Raw genomic sequence first — 21,446 nt, 5'->3', positions numbered from 1 at the left:
AAAAAAAAAAAAAAAAAAAAAAAAAAAAAAAAAAAAAAAAAAACTTGTACAAAATTCAGGGGTGGAATTTATTTTGGTATCAACATTTTAAAATACAAGAACGGGGTTCAATGTGCTTGGGGTAAAAGTTATACCGATCATCTCTGTTATATTATTTTCTAAATTTATATAAAAATAAGGCACTCTTGGATGGATGTATCTTCAATTAGTATAGATAAAATATGATTCAAAGATAGCCTTGTAATAATTACCAATGATAAATTTGTGATTAATGAAATGATTTGATAGAACCATATATGGTTTGCGTATGTATTTTAAACATGTACATGAGAATGTATAGAATCGTTGGGGCAAAAATTATAACACCATTTCCAAACTAGTTTCACCATCACAAGATTGCTAACAAACTGAAAAATCAATCTCTCATACATTACGCAACAAAACATTGTTATTGATTATGAAAAGATCTAATGCAAAACACTCCCTACTAATAGACAGACACGAAAGAGAAGTTTTTCAAAAAATAAAATGACTAGAAAAAAAAAAAAAAAAAAAAAGGAGATACAATTTGGAACCATATGATATGTTGTTTACTAATTACTTAGACATGAGTGCTTGTGCATCGGATATTGATGGAAGTGCGGGAATGGCTCCTTTCTTAGTTGTACATATTGCTCCACAAGCGTTTGCTAGTTTCAGTGCCTCCTGCAGCTTCCCTTCCTCCTACCAAATACAATCCACTTTCACATGTTACTTATTGTATTTTATTCAAAACTGTGATTAAACCAATAAAATTTTCTTCTATTATCAATCAAATTTGATTTAAAAAATGGTAATTTAAATTATCCTCCACGTGTTTACAAATTATTATATTAATAAAAAAAATCGAACCATTACGTTGACAATAACACATTTGATTATATTAATAATTTAAATATAAATAGTCTAAGTAAAAATGAAATGAATTTAAAAGTTTTACCGTAAAAATGGAATTGTCCTTGGCAATGGAACACAAGATGGAGCCCACAAATGAGTCTCCTGCACCTGTTGTGTCTACTGCTTTCACAGAGAATCCACCAACTTTTCCCTTCAAATTCTACAAACAATCAACCAATAAGAATTCAAATGATTAATTAAATTTAAATCCATTCATCATATTCATATATACATACATACCTTGGTATAATATCGGCATCCTTTCTCCCCATCTGTAACAACCATAAGCTTGAAGTGATCACGCCACAATGACTTCACTGCTTCTTCGCTATCGGCATCTTTCTGTGTCAAGAATGCCACCTCGTCGTCGCTCACCTACGTACAACCACCGTCCACCGTCGTCATAGTGAATTATTTAGGTTTAAAGTATGTGGAAATTAATACCTTGATGAAATCAGCTTCGTTCCAGATACTCATAATACCATGTCTGGCAGCCTCCGGTGAAGGCCAAAGAGGAAGGCGGACGTTAGGGTCGTAAGAGAGGAGGACCCCAGCTTGCTTGGCGGTTTTCATGGCGGCCATGTGAGCCGACCTACAGGGCTCCGTAATGAGGCTGATTGACCCGTAATGGAAGATCTTCGCATTCTTAATCAAATCCATGTTCAGTTCAGACTCTTTCAAAAGCATATCAGCGCTAGGGTTCCGATAGAACATAAATTCCCTTTCGCCATTCTTCTTCAGCGTCACGAATGCAAGAGCCGTTCTCGCATGCTCATCGAACAAAACTCCGTCCGCGTTTACTCCGTTCTTCTTCAGTATGTCTGCTAACATGTATCCAAACTCATCTTTCCCAACCTGTGTTCCATACGTAAATAGAAATCCATGAGAATAAAACGTTAAAAATTCCCAATCTAATCTTAATCACGCAGACGGCAGATCCGATGAGATGAACGTGAAATCGATGAAATGGCTGAAATGTAATTACCTTGCCGATGAAAGCGGAGGAGCCACCGAGCTTGGTGATGGCACAGGCGACGTTTGCAGGTGCGCCGCCGGGTGCTTTGAGGAATCCTTGAGACTCAGCCAAGGAGACGCCGGCGGTATCTGGGACGAAATCGATCAACATCTCTCCGAAACACACAATGGATGCCATGTCGTCAGGGTTGATAATGGATTGATTCTGTGTTGGAAAATGGTGAAAATGATGATTGATGAAGAAGGGTGATCGGAATTGTATTCGCGTGAAGGTGTGTATGTATATATATAGAAAAAGGATTGAAGAGAGAGAAGGAAGAAGATCTATAAAGAAGGATGGGAGAGATTGGACTTTGACCTCTACATATTTTTGACTTTTTTTCTTATCCAATGGACAAACTATTTAAAACCCAAATTATATATATTTTTTTGAAGGGCAAATACAAATAAAACCCAAATTATATAAAAAGATAAGTTAAATACGTATTTGTATAACAACGTGTTTCACATTTTCATAATTATGTTATTAAATGTTTTTTATACGAATACCGATACGCAACAATATTTTATTTTTAAGACCAAAAGATATGATAATTAATTGAAATGCAACTGCTAATTTGTGTCGGTTGCATAAATTGAAAAAAAATTAATATTGTTGTATAAATTGATAATTTAAGAAAAAAAAGATATGATAAATAAAGTTGTAACTTGTAAATATTTTGTATATCCATTTATATATCCTTTTGTAAAATTAGCTTGTAAATATTTTGTATATCCATTTATATATCCTTTTGTAAAATTAGCTTATCTGTTCTTCCTGTTTTGTAGCCTACTTTGTTGGGAAATCAATAGGAAAACATTCTCCTTCATATTTGAAGTATGATATATAGAATTTATACTTAAATTTGCAAACTTTATCCTTATCAATTATCATATAGATTATAGACAGTGTTTGCCACGTCGAACTCCTTGATGATACTTATCATGTATAACAAACTTATTAATTATTATTGACCCATATATGGATGTTTTAGTTTACAAAATAAGACTAAAGAAATCAAAAGAAAAAAAAATACAGTGATTACACTCGAATATACTTGAGATCGAGCAAATCTTCCCACCATCAATGGTCTAATAATTATTTTTATATAAAACTTATCTGGTTATTAATTATATTCCATATTTATCAAAACATTAACAAATGTACTAAAATAAATGAGTAACTAATATTGATAAGTTTCCATATATATATATATATATATATATATATATATATATATATATATATATATATATATATATATATATATATATATATATATATATATATATATGGGTAAAGTGAATATACCTAACAACCTTATATAAGCGTAGGTACCTAACCACATTATACTACATTGTTTTGCATTATATTTTCATTGCAATCATCTAAGGTTCTTAAACTTGAACCATTAACTTAATTTACTTCCAAGATTTTCAGACATTCACCATTATATTCCTCCTACATCATTTGATTTGTAACGGTAGTATATGAAGCCCACCAAGGGGTCTCCGATAGAAAGACGTCATTTGAAGGAAGATAATGGTAAAAGTCTAAATATTTTGGAAGCAATCAAGTGACGAAGTTGAATTTTAAGAAGTTTGAGTGATTACAATGCAAATATGATACAAAATTACGTAGTATGATATGGTTAGGTACCTAAGCTTATATAAAGTTGTTAGGTATATTCACTTTACCCTATATATATATTGAGAAATTAAATATCCTTATATTTTTTGTTATTATAAATTCTCCTACCCAATTAAATAGTAATACATATAACATTTAATGCTCATCTAATGAAATCTACTATAATAAATGAAGGTTTTTTTTGCCACATGTCCTCTTATCATTCATTTGGACACATGACATTTTCTAGAACTTTTAAATTTTCTATTTTCCACTTGTCATTTTATTGTATTTTTCATTTAATTAAATTAAAATTCCACATTTAATGTAAGGTAATATATATGTAAAGTATTTATTAGAAAAAGTTTATATATGTAATGTATTCAATACATTAAAGTCTCATTATTTTAATAATTCAAATTTTTTTCATTTTTCTTATAAATTTAAAATTTTCAAATTGTTAAAATTTTATATTTATTTTTTTTAATTAAACTCATGTGTCACATTAGTATATTAAAATATTATTAAACTAGGTGTGAGACCCATGTATCACATGAGTTTAATTAAAAAAAATAAATATAAAATTTTAACAATTTGAAAATTTTAAATTTATAAGAAAAATGAAAAAAATTTGAATTATTAAAATAATGAGACTTTAATGTATTGAATACATTACATATATAAACTTTTTCTAATAAATACTTTACATATATATTACCTTACATTAAATGTGGAATTTTAATTTAATAAAATGAAAAATACAATAAAATGACAAGTGGAAAATAGAAAATTTAAAAGTTCTAGAAAATGTCATGTGTCCAAATGAATGATAAGAGGACTTGTGACAAAAAAACCTTCATTTATTATAGTAGATGTGACACATGTTATCATTTAAATGGATAGAATGATTTATAGAAACAAAAAATAGGATTTAATTTTTCATATATTTTTTATAGATAGTTACATCAACGGTCCTTATGATTGGTAAAAAAAAATACCACTACAAGTTATTATGATGAATTTTGAAGGTGATTGGTTCTTGAAAGTTTAAAATGTTTATGCTAAAAATAATAATAATTCGTTACAAATAACTATATTTTTAAGTAAAAGCATGTGTTTTTTTATAGATAAGAAAGATTATACTTTTTTTTAATAAAACAGTGAGTTGGTTTGAAAAAGATTATCTTAAGGCACGTTTGGTTCAAAGATTGAAGTGGAATCCAAATGGATTGGATGCTTTTGGTTTGGTTATCAAATGGACTGAATTGGATCGAAGCAGTGAATATGTATCGTGTTGACTTTATGATTCCTAAGGGTAAGCCAAAAAAAAAACCTAAATTCCATGATCCATTTTTCATACCAAAAATACAAAATTATGTGCTCTTCTAGTTTGTCAACATTAACCACTCTTCTACTAGGCAACCTACTATATTTCTTCAAAAGTAATGTTCATATAATATGCAAAAATAGCTATTTATAACTAACATAAAATAAAATAAACACAACTCCACAATCTTATTTTATCAAAAAAAAACCTCATCTCAATTCTCGCATCACATACACATACAGATGGACAAAAAAAAAGCAACCGAATCCTTAAAAATGTTTAGAAATCAATGAAGGAACGATGATGTTCTAGAATGTCCTGGAGTACTTTCTGATTTCATACATTATGGATGATATGGAAACAAGATCTTTGTTAAGAGCGGACCCACCCGCAATCCTCTTCATGCAATCAGAGAGTCTTGTATAATACAGTAACAGCTGTGTTAAAGCTGCTCTTAATATTTCCATCCCACAAAGAAAATTGCTGAACGAAGTGATGACATCACCATGCATCAACTCGATTGCTGCTTTCCATCTGCTTCCAAAGTCTTTCACCAGCGGCTCCACTTCTGTAACCGTGATTGCTGCTTTATCCGAACTCCCCTCCTCAGCTGCTGCAAACCACTTTTAATTTTATTTTTTAAAACCATCAAAATGACCATTTTACCCTTCACTCAAAAAACACACTTACATGCTCGGGTTTTCACAAACTTGATGAGATTGCCAAAATGTTCCACCAGCAACTCTTCCTGTGACAGACAAATAGGAAAATACTTCATCCATACTTATACCATAAAGACGAAAATGCCCTTCACCCCCCTTAAAGTCAAAGTCAAACAACTTACGACATAAACAGCTGTATTATTTTTCAAAAGTTCTTCAAAATGGAGCTGAATTTTCCCACCTTCGGGACCCGCTTCCTGGAAACCAAAATCAATTACATCGATAATAATTTTTTTTTTATAAATAATCATGTGATTATTAAAATAAATTGCATCTAATTATACCTTCAAAACTGCAATTGTCATGTCATAGTTGTTGATAAGAAACACAGTCTGCAGTTTTGGCTTTGTGAAGGTTTTTGCAAGCTTAATAAGCAAGTCATCAATAGCCATTTTGAGTCTTTCCATATTCAGATCAAGCTATAATTATTTATAAATCAATTACAAAGTATTCAAAAAAAATAATATAATAATAATAATAATAATCAGTTGTTTGACTGCTGACCTGGCCATCACCATAGTCAACATTAAGTTGAATAAGTGAAGCTGTAAATTCAGCATAACGCCTCATGACATAATGTGGATGCACATCATCTTCCCATAATGTTTTCACATTTGCATTTCTCAGACTGTTGATGTGCATGTCAAATATCATCTTGAAACGTGGCCATAATGATATATTAACCTATTTTTTTTTTTTAACAAGAAAAAACCGAAATTAAAATGATGTAATAGAGATAAATAAATGAAAGTACATTGCTATTTCATGCATTTAAACCAACAACAAAATGTTCAGAAAAACACCCTACAATGTACATACCTTGTCTAAATAAGAATCAAGACACGGAATCCTTCTCCTAGACATTATGAGCTGAAAAAAAATAAGAAAAAATGACTCAATGTATAAAAGAATATACAAACATAATTCTTTATAACAAGGAAATTTAAAATTTTCTAGATAAATTATTCAAAAAAAGAAAATTATAAGATTCACCTGGTGTTGGTGTGTGATGCGGATCATAAGCATTATACCAATTGCATCAAAGCAATTTGGAAGAATTGTCCCAAAATGCTCATCCATTACAGTAAATGGCCCTGAAAAAAAAAACCAAAAATATATTTTTTTTTAAATATATTTAAATAACTGATATACAATTACTGCAGATTATTCATCTACCTGAAAATATATCTAAAAATACAGATTCTTCTCCAAAAAAATCCCCACAGAAGACATACCTGTACATCATAAAAGTTAATAAGCATTTTCGTGTGTGTGTGTGTGTGTGAGAGAGAGAGAGAGAGAGTGTGTGTGTGTGTGTGTAAAAAAACAAATATACAGTACTCTGAAGTAGCAGTGTCCATAAGCAGTTTATGCAAGCTTCTGAAGAGGACTTCATATGGATATTTTTTGGAGCTTGCTTCAGCAATATGTGGAATTAATGAAGGCTCATCAATTTCCTATATATATCAGTAATAAACAAACATAACTTAAATGCCAGCTGGCAAGAAAACAAACAACAATAACTTGAAATAAAAATAAAATACCTTGAGAATATTTATCCTATCTCCAAGAGCAAAAATAGCAGACCGATTTTTCAAAGGCTCTCTTCCTCTTGAAAAAAGACTCGTGCTTCTGGTGTCTACACCTATCAAATCAGTGGGACCCGCTATATCCAGCTGTAATTTCTCCAATGCTTGAATATAAGCACGAAAATGAGCACTTAACACCTGCCACATTATCACCATTTTTTTATAAACACAAAATGTTTTAGAGAAATACCAAATATACCCTTACTAATTACTATGTCTACCTTGTTCATTGTATCTGTATATGCTACACGAACTTCATTATAAATCTCCTTTCCATGTTCCTTGAGAAATGTAATTACATATCTGCATGGGTATATATTACATTTGGAAAAATTGCAGGAAATAAAAATGTATTTTATAAATAATAATAATAATACATAATCATGTTGCTATTATGGTGAAAAGTTAGAAGAGAGAACTCACTTATATTTCAACAGGATGCTCTGCTGGAGAATCTGGATATTTGTTTTAGGTTTCCTCAAAGCATAAAGCTTCTGAATCATGAATTCAAATACCTATAAAAAGTGGAAAGAAATTTGTAAAAAAAATTACAGGAAACAAAGTGAGATCATGTGAAGAATGTAAAAAAGGAAATGGATGAATATGTATTTTACCTTTGAAATTGCTTTTTGTCTCAATCTTTCTAACTCTGGTTGAACATCTTTTAAAGCATTTGAAGTTTTAACCATGGAATCTACTTCCACAAACTTCAGCTTCTTACTCAAGATCTCAAGAGTCCTCAAGTATTCCTCATTGACCTATAAGAATTTTGTAATATTAAATTTACTACTTTCCCTCCAAAAAAGAAATGAGTATTGTTCACAAAAAGTACCTCTCCATCAACAATTATTTCTATCATCCTTGGTGGGACAATGATGTCTTCAACAAATTTTGCTAACTTTGATTCTGCCACCTGTAAAAATATCCCAAAAGGAAATATTTAATCAAAAAAAAAAAAAAAGTATTCCAGAAGATTATAAATAATGGGATTACCTTGCGATTTTTCAGCTTCAGCCCCATATCCAATGATTTCTCCTGAAGAATCTTTATGTCTGAACTAATAGACCCAATCTCAACCTGTAACAAGAAATTTGAAATACTTTAAAGAATATAATATAAAAGTTTGATGAAAATTTCTTTGAGCTTAGCATAAAATGTGATGAACTACCTGAAATCCACCAAGCAGAGTTTCCATTTGTGAAAGAATGACATCACAATCACGAATTTGATCATGTAGTGACACTAGATTATCACTCTCTGTTATATACTCCTGTTGAAAAAAAAAGATAGGAAATTACATTAGTAAACTGAGAAAACAAAAAAATAAATGTAACTCAGCCACCTGCCTGAATAGAATCCAATTCAACTTGGCGTAAATTGTTTTCAACTCCCTTAGTATACTCCCTCAGTTTCACACCTTTTGATAATATGTTTGCAACAACCTAAGTTCAAAAAAATAAAATGATATTGTACATGAAAACAATATAATTTTGATAATTATCAAATATCAACCAAGAAATTGGACAGAAATCCATATGACTAAAGGTACCTCATCGGCTTTGCACTCTTCAAGCTCCTGTTGTAGCCCTTCCAATGATATATCATTGCTGAAATAAACCAACCATTGATTTAATTGCAGAAAAATCAATATTTAGATTCAAGGGTAAGAAAATGCACCTGCTTGCATCTTCTTCAATGGTTAAATCACCAACAACAGCTCCCAAATTAAAAACAGATTTACTAGCATCTGTGGCTTCACCTTCAGGTTTAAGCTGAGAACATCAACATATACATGTCACACACAGGGAAAAAGCTAGAACAGATTGAGTAGAACTCTTACCAGTTCGTTTGTTGCTGCTTCCGCCATTTTATTCAGTCAATAGAGCAAGTTACAGCTGAAAATGAAGACTTGCAGGTGTGAAAATGGGTATAAGGTTCGATAAAGATTATGGAGCTTTGCCAAATACACGATACAGATCCAGTGACAAGATCCACCAAATGACTGGATTGTCTATCAATCAATCTCCTAATTTCATTCTGAATTTCTAGAAGGAGTCGAGAAGATGTCTGTGAGATGGAGACTCATGGCTACGTAAAGAAAAATATGAACTTATGTGGAATGGAATAACAAGAAGATAGCTGTCATGATTTTTATCGTCAATTACATGTCTTCCGGTGCAATTCGGACTTCAGATCGAGGAAGGAAAAATCTCTCAAGGAAAAATCATAGCAAATCTCAATGTCGAAAACAACAATTTTATCAGCAATCACAAATCAGAATCCCTTTTAACCTGTTTTACACTAAATACCACTTTTCTTACCTGATGTAGATCGGTGAGTACCGAATGTTAAGTCATTTAGGGAGCGACGGTGGTCAAAATCGACAGCGGAGAGTGTTTCCCTCGACGAGGTGGTGGTCGCCCCTCTCCGTCGCCGTAAGTTCTTAGAGAGAGATGGTGGTTTAGACTTGTGAGACTGACCGTTTTTGCTTCGAAGGTTGTGTTCATTTCCTTTATTTTAATTTTTTTTTTATATTCATTTTCTTCTATTTTGATTTTTGATTGCTATTTTATTTTGTTTAGTCGTTGATTCTGATTCGTAACCCTCGAAACCAAAATCCGATCATAACAACTCACGATGAATCACCAAAACCCACATTTTGATCAACACATCCAATATGAATTGAATCGTAAGAAAGAAATTACAAATTACCTTCTTTTATGGAGACTGAAATTGAGGAAAAACACCCGAATCAGCCTTCTTTCTCTTACAGTCAAAAGTGTTTGGTCGACACAGAATGACGATATAGCAGAAGAGAACGATGAGGTTAAAGATCAAAGATGTGTTGGATGTGAGCAGCAATATGATAAAGATTACAGTAGAATGACAATGCAGCAGGGAAGAAGCAAAAGTGGATGTGTTAGATGTGATTTAATAAAAGTTTGCAATGATAGAATGAGGAACTTGTTTTGATGATGAATTTTGATGGAATTCAATTCTACTATTTGTCAACCAAATTATGTTATTAATAGCATGGATAATCCAAATTAACCCAATGTTTGACTTAGAAATTACTTTCCTTTTCATTATTATCAAACAAATTATAATGAAAGCATATTTAAGTTTATGTTCCTTATAAATAAGATAATTTATTGTGGACAGTTAATAGCGTCGAGATCTCGATGTGAGAACGTTTCGCGGACATAACGAAAATAGCGGTTTGAAATAGGGCTCACAGATACCAAAGCTGGGATTATTGTCGAGATAAGTCGTTATTTCAAAATCGATATCTCGTTTTTTCTTACCGTTATTTGACATTTAAGTGTTAATTGGGCTTATTTTACTGATTTATAAAAAATAGATTCTTTGATATGGACCGGCCCACTATTTGTAACATTCTTAGCCTAGTATTTTTTATGTCCCGTTATAACCTTGTAGGAAGACATCAGACTAAAACAATAATCTTTTTCTCCTTGTCGGCAACACTTCCTTCTTTTTTCTTATTGATGTGATCAGCTCCCAAGTCCCACCATAAAATTAAGTGACGAGAAGCTAAATCAAAAGGACCAATGAGGTAAGCATCTTATTCCTTTAAGAAATTTTGAGTCATCCCTCTCCCTCGTTAAGTCCTCCTTTTGCTGTTAATCGAGACTTTTATACTCAGACGTGACTATCTTAGTTAGACAGATAATGAACTTTCTTCTTTTCTATTACTTGTTTCTTCTCGATACTTGTTTCGTGTCTGTTAATCAGCTATACACATGGAGGGAATGCGTTTAATTTGTAATTAGACATCGGTTAATGCATTTAATTTGTAATTTGTTATATATAGTTGACTAGTTAATGCATTTAATTTGTAATATGATATGTATAGTTAAGTAGTTGAGAGGGGGCAAACGTTATGTAACTATTTTTTGTGCAACAGGTTTAACTTGTAAACATGGAAGGTCATTCTTTACATTTAATTTGGGTTTATGCGGTTGGCTTACCATTCAATGTTGTACGTGAAAGTTTCCAATATGTAATTAATGCATTCGGCATACCCATTTCGGCCCTCACATAACCATTTTTGTGATAAATTAAGAAAATATGTTATAGTATGATATGTCTTACCTATTTTTAGCCGTTTTTGTGATTAGCCATATTATTTTCAACTATACTAAATTGCAAATTTGCCAAGTAAAAGACAAGATCTTTTTCACAATTAAGTTATCTAGAAGAAATATTGAAAAAAATCTAATTTTTCTAATATGAAACTTTCTAACACTCCTATGACGATAACTTTTAAGGTGTTAAAATTGAAGAAAAACTATTAAACTAAGTTATCTAGAAGAAATATTGAAAAAAAATATTTTTTCTAATATGAAAGTTTCTAACACTCTTAAGACGATAATTTTTAAGGTGTTAAAATTGAATAAAAACTATTAAACTATGACTCTTATCTACCAAATATCATGTATAATGTGTGTATTTATGTACTCTTTCAATCTATTCCTCAGCAATCTTATAGTGAGGCTGTCAAATGTATTTTTTTCTACATGTACTCTGAAGATTCATGTATGTCCATTAGAATTGTTTTCAAGTAATTGGATATTTTCATGAAGGAAACATTAACAAGGTTTTGGTTATTCGATTATTTAGTTAATTCAATTTGGTTAACCGAATAACGACATCTTATTTGATTTGATTTTGGTTAAATTTTCATTATTTTGATTTGGTTAACCGAATAAGCTATTTAATTAATATGTATTTTTATAGTTTATATCTATAAATTAATATTTTATATTTAAATTGATAAGATTATTTACTAAAAAAGATTTCATAACTTATTATTTAATTATTAACCATTATAAATTTATAATTGTTTATATATTGTATTAAAAATAAACAACTAATTAGCCAAATGTCAATTAATCTTCTATAACATCCGATCTAGGTACGAATCAATTTTCTTGTATTTATTTTTAAAAGGGTGGCCACGACGTGGTGGTGCATCACCACGGCATGGCGGACTATGCGGGGTCGTGGGATTTTAATGACCTGCCACGACGTGGTCTTGGGGCACCACGACGTGGCAGGTGTTTAAGAGGAAACCTTAATTTCGGGTTTTGGACCCTATATAAGGAACATTAAGGCTAGGGTTTCAGCCTCCATCTTCCCCCCAACCTCATAAACCCTAACCCTAGCCTCCATTGAAGATGCGAGCTCATTCTTGGTGCTTTTTGGTGATTTTAGGAGAATAAAGCTCTTGGTGAGGTGGCTACTTGGCAAACATCATTTCTTCATCTAAGCTTATTTCTTGGACCTTGGTGAGTACCCAAGACTCAACCATTTCTTGCCATGTTGCTAGATCTCTTGTTTTTGTCCCTTTTTTCCATGATTTTGATGGACTTAAGTGATGAATAGTAATTTTGTAGGTTTAACTTGTGAAATTTCTTTTAACATGCGGAAATTATGAGTTTTTTTTTTCATTAAAACATTTTTTGAAGTTTTTTTCATGGTAGGAATATTTAAAGACACAACAAAGAAATAACTTATATTGTTAAAACAAAGTCTTAAAGTTATAGTATTTTATCAAAAAATATAGTGTAAAAATTAGACCTGGTAATGGGTCGACATAGGTTGGGTTTGGATTCAACCCATTTATTAATTTGGTTGAAGTTTTCAACTCAACTTGTTTATTTAAATGGGTTAATATTTCCAACTCAACGCAAAACCAAACCCAAAAACCGAGAAACCAAAACCGAACCCAAACCGTCAGGTTTTGGTTTAAATTTTTAAAAACCGAAAAATAGGTTTTGGGTTCGGTTTTAGTACCTCAAACCGACCCAACCTATTGGGTTTGAAACCGACCCAACAATTGGGTTTGAAACCAACCCAACTCGATATAATTACAAGTTTTTTAATAATATGTTATAATTTGACTTTCTATGTCAAAGGTAATATACGTCAAATGGATTTTGGTACTAAATTATACCAAATATATGGCTTGTGGTGTTGTTTTAGTGAAACCGAGATTATTATCTGGTTGTTTGCTACTTGTTTTTGTTTCTAAAAACTTGTTAAACTTGGTTGTTGTAAACTTTAGCAATATACTTTTGATGTTGTGTTGGGGTTGAAATGGTTTTTTTAGTAATTTACTGAAATCGTCCCTGTGGTTTGGTCAAAATTGCATGTTTGGTCCCTAACTTTTTTTTTGCACCCGGATCGTCCCTGTGGTTTGATTTTGTTGCGTTTTTCGTCCCTATGGTTTGGTAAAAATTGCATGTTTGGTCCCTAACTTTATGTATGTAAGGGACGAAAAATGCAATAAAATCAAACCACAAGGACGAAAAATACAACAAAATCAAACCATAGGGACGATCCGAGTGCAAAAAAAAAAGTTAGGGACCAAACGTGCAATTTTGACCAAACCACAGGGACGATTTCAGTAATTTACTCTTTTTTTTAGTTTCTTTAATCTAGGTTGCTAAATTTGTTTCATTTTTAAGTTATAAAGATTTGCTGAAAATAGGTTACAACCCAAAACCCACAGGTTTAACCCAAAACTCATCAATCCATGGGTTGAACCCAAAAACCGATGAAACCGACCCAAGAACCCAAAAACCAAAACCGACCAAAAACCCAACTCGACGGGTTCTAAAACCCAGAAACCGAAATACATGGGTTAGGTTTGGTTTACCCTAAAACCAACCCAACCCGGCCCATGCTCACCCCTACTCATCAACCGGGTTGACCTGTTTATGTAGTTCCCGACCCAACCTACTACATAAATTGATTAAACTTGAGTTAATTCATTTAAAATCAAAAAATAAATAAATAAACTAAATATTACATCACTTAAACTAGTTCAAACGTAAATAAAGTTTCAAAGTATGACAAAAGCACAATCATAATTCACAAATACATATAAATTGTTCAAATTACATTAAAAATATTTTTTTCAAAGTGATTTTGAAGAGTGAGTAGTATCGTCGGTGCTAAAAAAAAGGATGTGTAACATCCAGAAATATGGTTCCAAAAATTTCATTTTTATAATAGATAAAATAGTATTTTTCAAATATCATCCATACAACCCAACAAAATCAATGTATCATGTGTTATCAAAATCATAGTAAATATCAAATGCAGAATCCCCATGGTGTGTGCGGTGCAGTCAACTCGAGCACTTCCCCTTGGAACCGGAAGTACCTGAAACACAAACTAAAATCTGTAAGCACAAAGCTTAATGACTTCCCCAAGATACCACATACCAAACATATCACATACGGGCCCCATCCAAAGAGATACGGGCCCCGACCACACTCACAATACAAGCCCCGCCCAAATAAGCAAACATGTACAAACACATATAAGTATCACACAGACAACAAGTATAACAACATAATCATCAAGGGTCGGCCTTGGTGCCTTAGACCCGCTAAACCTAGTGAGGAAAACTCACCTCGAAAAGCTGAATGAAACGAATGATCCCTGACTGCTGGTCTTACAGCTCCCCGAGCTATCAATTCCCAAAAACAACTAATTAACATTTGGGATCTACAACATTAACCAAAAATCCTTGCATGTAGCATCCTGTTCCGAATCGATTCTTAGTCTGAGGATGTAGCCTGAAGATCGTTCATCATAAGAATTAGGACTTTTGAAAAGGGGAAGATTTAGGCCCATTTGGGTGCGGGTGATGTATTAGAAGTAATCCAGGTGTTCGGTTCGTGTTTTGGAGTCTAGGGGTATTTCGGTAAAATGGTCGTTCGGGCTTTTGTGGAAAATGGACTTTTGTTCGGAAGGTCTTAAGGAAGGTATGAGTTGATAGAAGTGTAGAGCTTCTCGTCACCTTTCCGTGGATATAAGGATCGTCGGAATCGGGCTTATAACGAAGAAGTTATGGCCTTCAGAAGTTTCGTGGTTTTCAGGCTTAGCCGAGTACATGAGGCGTACACAAAGAGTACGCGGGACGTACTAGTGAAGAAGGAAGTACGTTGGGCTTATTGAACAGGATGGTCGCGAATGTTCTTCGGAGTACGCTGGGCGTACCAGAATTACGTTGGGCATACACAAGTCGGATCAGAACCCTATTTTAGGGTCTTGGACCCTATTTAAGCTTCTTATCTCATAACCTAACCCTAATACCTTCAGCCTCCACCCCTCTAAACCCTAGAAATCGTCATATATCATCCATGGGGGCATTTTGAGCTTTTATGGAGTCCACTTTTGGGGTATTTGATCCATTTTCAAGAAGATGGAGTTTGATGCAAAGATAGGAATCAAAGAGGAGCTTATGGATCTGGCTTTTAGGACTCATTCTCAACTTGATGAAGGTATAAAGCTTTGAACTTGATCATTCATCTCTTAGATCTACCATCTTTGGGTTTTAGTTCCTTTTTGGTCCCAAGGATGAAGCTTTATGGCTCAAATTCGATTCTTAGACTTGGGGTTGCCACCCTTGGTGTTAATTGAGCCCCTAAGACAGAAAGTTGCAATCTTGAAGGTCTTAATGGGTTCATGCAAGAGTTAAGACCATTTTTATGGAAGTAGAATGCCATTTTTGGAGTTTGGGTTTGTTTGGGGCATGCAAAGTCACAAAGTCAGTGACTTTATAGGTTTAGATGTTAAGTATAGCTCAGATCTGTGATTTGGACTGGTGGGATCAAGTATTAAGCACTTAATGGATTTTGGGCATGAGTTGTTTGTACACTGGGCGTACTATGTAGTACGCTGCGTGTACATTCTATTTGCCCAGTACGCTAAGCATACAAAAGAGATACGCTCGGCGTACGCTCCTAGGAGGACTTGGCCCTTAGTGGACTTCAGACCTTTGGGCCCTAATGGTTTTGAGCCTGGATTTGCAGATTGTTGGGTCTGAATGTATCTTGGGCCAATATTGTAATAGTTGGGCCTATTGGGCCTTGTGGGCCAATATAGAAATGGACTTCACATTTGTGGGCCTCGGTTTGGGCCAATTCTTGGATTAGGTTGTTGTGGGCTTTCGTGGGCCAATTGGGGTCAGGATTATTGACTAAGGAGAATATTAGGCTTTAGTATAAGGTCCATTAGAAAGGTTTGGGCCCAATTTTCCATTGATGGTTTTATGGACATTATAGTGTGGGGCTTTTGTTTTGGGTTTAGGCCTTAGTTTTGGATCATACTGGGCTAGGGGTAGAATGGTCATTTTACCCCATGCATGGATTAAGGATTATGGTATGAGACCCAATTGCTAATTGGGTATATTGCTTGGTAGTGACAGCTCGGGAAGTTGGCGGGGCAACAACTAAGGAAATCATGCGGGAAGCTTATGTTGTGCGAGGTGAGTCTCATCACCATACCAATGGGTCTAAGGCACCAAGGTCGGCCCATCTTATGATATATGGTACACTAGCTGAAGTTGTATTATGTGGCATGATAGTTGGTTATATGCTAGGAAGTATGCTAATGGTATTTGTGGTATGCTTTCATGAAAGGCCATGGGAGAGCCCATGGCACTTGGATGTAAGACCATGTGGAGAGCCCATGGCTTTCCTATTATGTTGTAGTGTTTATTGTAGGTTCACTATTGGTATGTCTAATATGCATGTATAGGTGGTATGCTAGTTGTCTTTGTGATACTTGCATGGAAAACCATGGGAGAGCCCATGGCGCCTGGATGTAAGACCATGTGGAGAGCCCACGACTTTCCTATTAAAGACCATGGGAGAGCCCATGGCACTTAAGTGTAAGACCATGTGGGGAGTCCATGACATCCTGGAGTAAGACCCTGGGGACGAGCCCACGACATCCTTATATGTTTATATGCATGGTTTATGTGATTGATATGGTGTATGTGGTAGAGATAGCTTTTATAGCTGATATGATATGTGTTATGTGGATTGTGTGTGGGGTATGCTCTGGGGAACTCACTAAGCTTCATGCTTACGGTTTACAGTTTTGGTTTTAGGTATCATCGATTTGGAAAAGAAGAGCTTGGATTGATCGCAGTGCACACACCTATGACTTCCGTAATGAATGATTTTGGGATAAACTCTGATAAATGATTTACTTAACTATGATTTGAAATGTTTGAATTAAATGGTATCAATGTTTTAGTTATATTAAAAATGAAATTTATACCCTTGATTTTTGGGTCGTTACATTGCATGGGGGTAAAAATACTATTTTACTCCTAACATAAATTGGTCCAAGAATGAAACCCTAAATCATAATCCAATAGCCCAAAAGTTAAACAATCCATTAAAGCCCAACATATGGCCCAATTTCCAATTGGGCCCAATCTCTTTACATGGGCCTTAGCCTAAGGCCCAATAATGCTTCCTTAGCCCAAAGATTCGATTCCAGATGGTCCACTAACGCCCAAGACACAAAGTCCAAGAAAGTAGCCCATCCGAGGCCCAAAAGACGCAAAGCCCAAATCCATTGAGTACGTTGGGCGTACTCAACCGTACGCTAAGTGTACAGGCTGCATGGCTTGTACGATGTGCGTACTGGCTTGTACACTCAGTGTACTCACCCATTAAGCCATAAACCGAAAAAGCACTTAAATCCTTACGACCTAGGGTTCTAATCCCAAATCTAAGTCATGTGAAGTGTCTTAAACCATAAAGTCGTAAACTTGGTGGCTTTGCATGCCCCAAATGAACCAAATCTCGAAATATCAAACACTACTTCCATAAAAGGAATCCAAACTCATGCATGGATTATTCAAAGCCTCTAAGATTGCAACTTTATGACTCAATGACCAAATAAACACCAAGAGTAGCAACTCTAAGCTCCAGAAATGACAATAACTCACAAGATCTCATCTATAGAACCAAAAAGACCCAAAAACTCAAACAAAGAAGACCTAAGCATTAACAAGGCAAGTTCCGAGCTTTATACCTCAAATGAGTGCCAAATGATGAAGATAACCCGGATCTTCAAGCTTAACTCCAACACCTCTCCTTCACCAACTTTTTCTTCTTCTTTCCAAGGCACCAAACTACCAAAAATGCACTCCATAAGGTCAAGAACACACCAAGATGATAAAGGGGTCGATTTTAGGGTTTCTGGACAAGAGAGGCTGATAAGGGGCTAACCCATGCGACTTAATGACATTATATATGGCTGGAACCCTAAAAGTTAGGGTTTTTGGTCCTGACCACGTATGATGCGCGTACCTCTTCGTACGCTAAGCGTACGTGAAATGCCTCCGCATTCCATAATGGACCGTTACGCCCAACGTATATCAGGCTTACGCCCAATGTACGACCTCAGCAAGCCCACTCAAATAAGGCCCAATTCCACTAAGCCCACACAAATTGCATAATTAAACAATTATATAAATAATGAAATAATACCTTGGAACCATCGGGCGTTACGATTCTTCCCCACTTGGATCAAACTTCGTCCTCGAAGTCCGTTGTCTCGAAGAACTCGGGATAATACTCCATCATCTCCTCCTTAGGCTCCCACGTCCACTCAGACCCCTTGCGGTGCAGCCACTGCACCTTTACCAGTCCACAACCTTGTTCCTCAAGGTCTTCGTCTTCCAATCTAAAATTGTCACTGGTCTCTCAATGTAATTTAGGCGGTCATCCACCTGAATATCCTCCAAGGTACAACTGTGGAATCATCCACTAAACACTCCCGCAGCTGAGAGACATAAAACGTGTTATGAATCTGACTGAGCTTGGCTGGAAGATCAAGACGATAAGCTACCCGGCCCACCTGAGCCAAAACCCTGAAGGGACCAATATACCTGGGGCCCAACTTTCCCCGCTTCCTAAACCGGTGACACATTTCCAATGTGACATCTTTAGGAGAACCATATCTTCCAACTGGAACTCCAAGTCTGACCGGCGTCTGTCGGCATAGCTCTTCTGTCGACTCTGAGCTGTCTGAAGCCTGCTCCGAACCTACTGAATCAGCTCAGTGGTCTTGAGCACCACCTTGGTATTCCCTATGACTCGCTGACCGTCTTCGCCCCAACAAATCGGGGTCATGCACTTCCTCCCGTAGAGCATCTCAAAAGGAGGTCGATCAATGTTGGCGTGATAATTGTTGTTATATGAAAAATTTGCTAACGAAAGATACGTATCCCAACTCCCACCAAAATCAAACACGTACACTCACAGCATATCCTCGAGAGTCTGAATAGTCCGCTCACTCTGGTCATCGGTCTGCGGATGATAATGTCGTACTGAAATGGAGACGAGTACCCATCTCGTTATGAAACCGCTTCCTAAATCTAGAAGTAAAGCGAACATCCCGGTATGAAAACACTGATACTGGCACCCCATGACGTGCCACCACTTCCCGAACATAAATCTCGGCTAACTTCTCTGCAAAGATACTCTCCTGGATCGGGATGAAATGCTCTCTCTATAGTGTTTCACCGAAAACACCACCGCCGGAACCAACCACTGGAAACCATCCCATCCCTCACACCCCCTCTCTACCTCTCTCTCTCTCTCTCTCTCTCTCTCTCTCGTTTTTTTATATATTTCCAATTTACAAGAACATAAAGTTGCCGAAAAATATTATCAGTTACCCTCTTACCTCTTACAAGAGTCACCACTCTCTCACCAGAGTCTCCAGCCTCTCCTCTTTGTCCCACCTCCACTTCAGTTTTCATCAAGAAAAACCACAACTTCGATTCCTTAATTGCAGATCTTTAGTTCATTAGACCACGTAGACACCACCTCTATCAGTGACGACGACTTTTCAGATCTGATGCTTTTCCAGATCGGAAGGTTTTGAAAGAGGTTCAACACCGATGGTTGTAGGAATATCCTTCACCCCTCCCTGTTTCTCTCATACACATAAACGAATGAGGGTTTTGGTAACAGAGGTCGAAGATGAGAAAATGGCGACGACACTAGGGTTTCATCGGATAAATGGTGGCGGCGACATCATCTTTGTCTTTACAAAGGCCATACAACGGCGGTGATACAGATCGATTGGAGGCGAAGAGTTGATCCGATGAAGGAGATGAACAGATCTGGTACATGCAACTAATAGATCCGGCGAATCCAACAAAGAAGGCGAAGAATTGTGGCGAAATGGGCAGCACCAGTGTATCGATTTACGAAGGATCGCTCTCTTTTTTCTTCTTCGATGAAGTTAGTGCCGGATAAAACGGCGGTGGCCCGACAGTGAACGGTGGTTCGGTGGTTCGACTGACAGTAGTTAAAAGTTATTGATTTACTAGGGACAAACATATCACACAATGTTTACTAAACACTCGAGTGACATACATGTTGCCATCGTGATTGTATATGTCAACAACATTATCATTACATGTGATTACAAGTTTTTATTTCATCAATAAGGAAGGCAACGTCCAGTTAAGTGGTTATCAACCCTAGTTTTCTAGTATATATTTCCTCTTATGTTCTGTTTTTTTAAACAAGTTGGAATAATGCAGTTGTATTAGACCCTTGTATCCCTCTCGCATTAATATTTTATATTAAGAAATCGAGCACACTTTTGGATGTGCTTTTAGAGAGGATAAGACTTATGACTAGAAGACTTAAATTTATGTTATGTATAAATGTAAAGTTAATATTTGCCTTTGTTATGATTTAAGCACTTCAACAAATGATTCAACGATTTCTCAAACAAGGTGATAATGCAAAACGAAAACAAAGATACAATCAATTTACATGGTTCACACAATCAGGATGATCAGCTACGTCCTCAGTGAAAATGAGAGTTTTATTATTTCTATCGTAAAAGGCATGGTACGATACATGAGGTTACACGAATTCATGTGATATATATACTAGTAAGTTAAACTAATATTGTCAATAAGGCCAAGCTTGTCGAATCAATCAAAAACTGACCCATGACGAGATCTAAAGGCTAATCTAATATAGAAACTAGCCCACGAAAAAAATTTCTTGGAGCGCTACCACTACCCCCGACCCTGCAAGAGGCAGCTCCCCCTTGACTCCCCCACCCGCTCTCGAAAGAGCGGGGACCATACTTGGTCTGCCTAGTGGTTATATGGTCAGATTTACAACATTCTTCTCCGTGGATGTAGTATTTGTAACACCCATATGTTTATCTTTTTGCATATTTCCGTTGAGTTTAGACATTGCACATGTTTGGCAAAATAGTTGATAGCTAGTAAGCGGAAGCTATAACTTTTATTTATTTAGAAATGTTTGGCAAAAGTAATTGTAAGTTTTATAAATGTGTAAAAGTACATAAAAAATCTCAAAAGCTACTTGAAGTAGTAACTAGAAGCCTTTTTT

At 35.1% G+C, this 21,446-nt stretch overlaps 2 protein-coding genes across 4 annotated transcripts; both read right to left on the bottom strand.

Moving 5' to 3' along the window:
- Nucleotides 1–345: 345 nt before the first annotated feature.
- Nucleotides 346–2,191, bottom strand: LOC145057592 (fructokinase-2-like). The gene is made up of 5 exons (XM_079005459.1): nt 1,922–2,191; nt 1,381–1,791; nt 1,177–1,311; nt 980–1,096; nt 346–723 (listed from the first exon to the last, which is right to left on the bottom strand). The coding sequence occupies exons 1-5, from the start codon at nt 2,087–2,089 to the stop codon at nt 598–600; spliced, it is 957 nt and encodes a 318-aa protein (XP_078861585.1). The 5' UTR covers nt 2,090–2,191; the 3' UTR covers nt 346–597.
- Nucleotides 2,192–5,076: 2,885 nt separating this feature from the next.
- Nucleotides 5,077–9,739, bottom strand: POK (Vps52 / Sac2 family). Of its 3 annotated transcripts, none has more exons than XM_079005456.1 (21): nt 9,540–9,727; nt 9,059–9,113; nt 8,896–8,990; nt 8,768–8,825; nt 8,565–8,660; nt 8,387–8,488; nt 8,212–8,295; nt 8,051–8,131; nt 7,833–7,976; nt 7,642–7,733; nt 7,440–7,521; nt 7,174–7,356; nt 6,971–7,086; nt 6,806–6,864; nt 6,623–6,723; nt 6,449–6,499; nt 6,134–6,313; nt 5,914–6,048; nt 5,752–5,826; nt 5,598–5,655; nt 5,077–5,517 (listed from the first exon to the last, which is right to left on the bottom strand). In XM_079005456.1, exons 2-21 carry the CDS (start codon nt 9,083–9,085, stop codon nt 5,216–5,218), a joined length of 2,121 nt encoding a protein of 706 aa, XP_078861582.1. In that variant the 5' UTR covers nt 9,086–9,113; nt 9,540–9,727; the 3' UTR covers nt 5,077–5,215. The 3 variants fall into 3 exon arrangements, with proteins under 3 accessions (XP_078861582.1, XP_078861581.1, XP_078861583.1); XM_079005455.1 differs by having other exon boundaries at nt 5,077–5,520; nt 9,540–9,726; XM_079005457.1 differs by having other exon boundaries at nt 5,407–5,530; nt 9,540–9,739.
- Nucleotides 9,740–21,446: the final 11,707 nt, after the last annotated feature.

Source organism: Lactuca serriola, chromosome 6 (assembly GCF_051521515.1).
Source record: "Lactuca serriola cultivar US96UC23 chromosome 6, Lser_US96UC23_V15, whole genome shotgun sequence".
Taxonomy (NCBI): Eukaryota; Viridiplantae; Streptophyta; class Magnoliopsida; order Asterales; family Asteraceae; genus Lactuca; species Lactuca serriola.
This window is presented reverse-complemented; position numbering and strand designations above follow the sequence as displayed.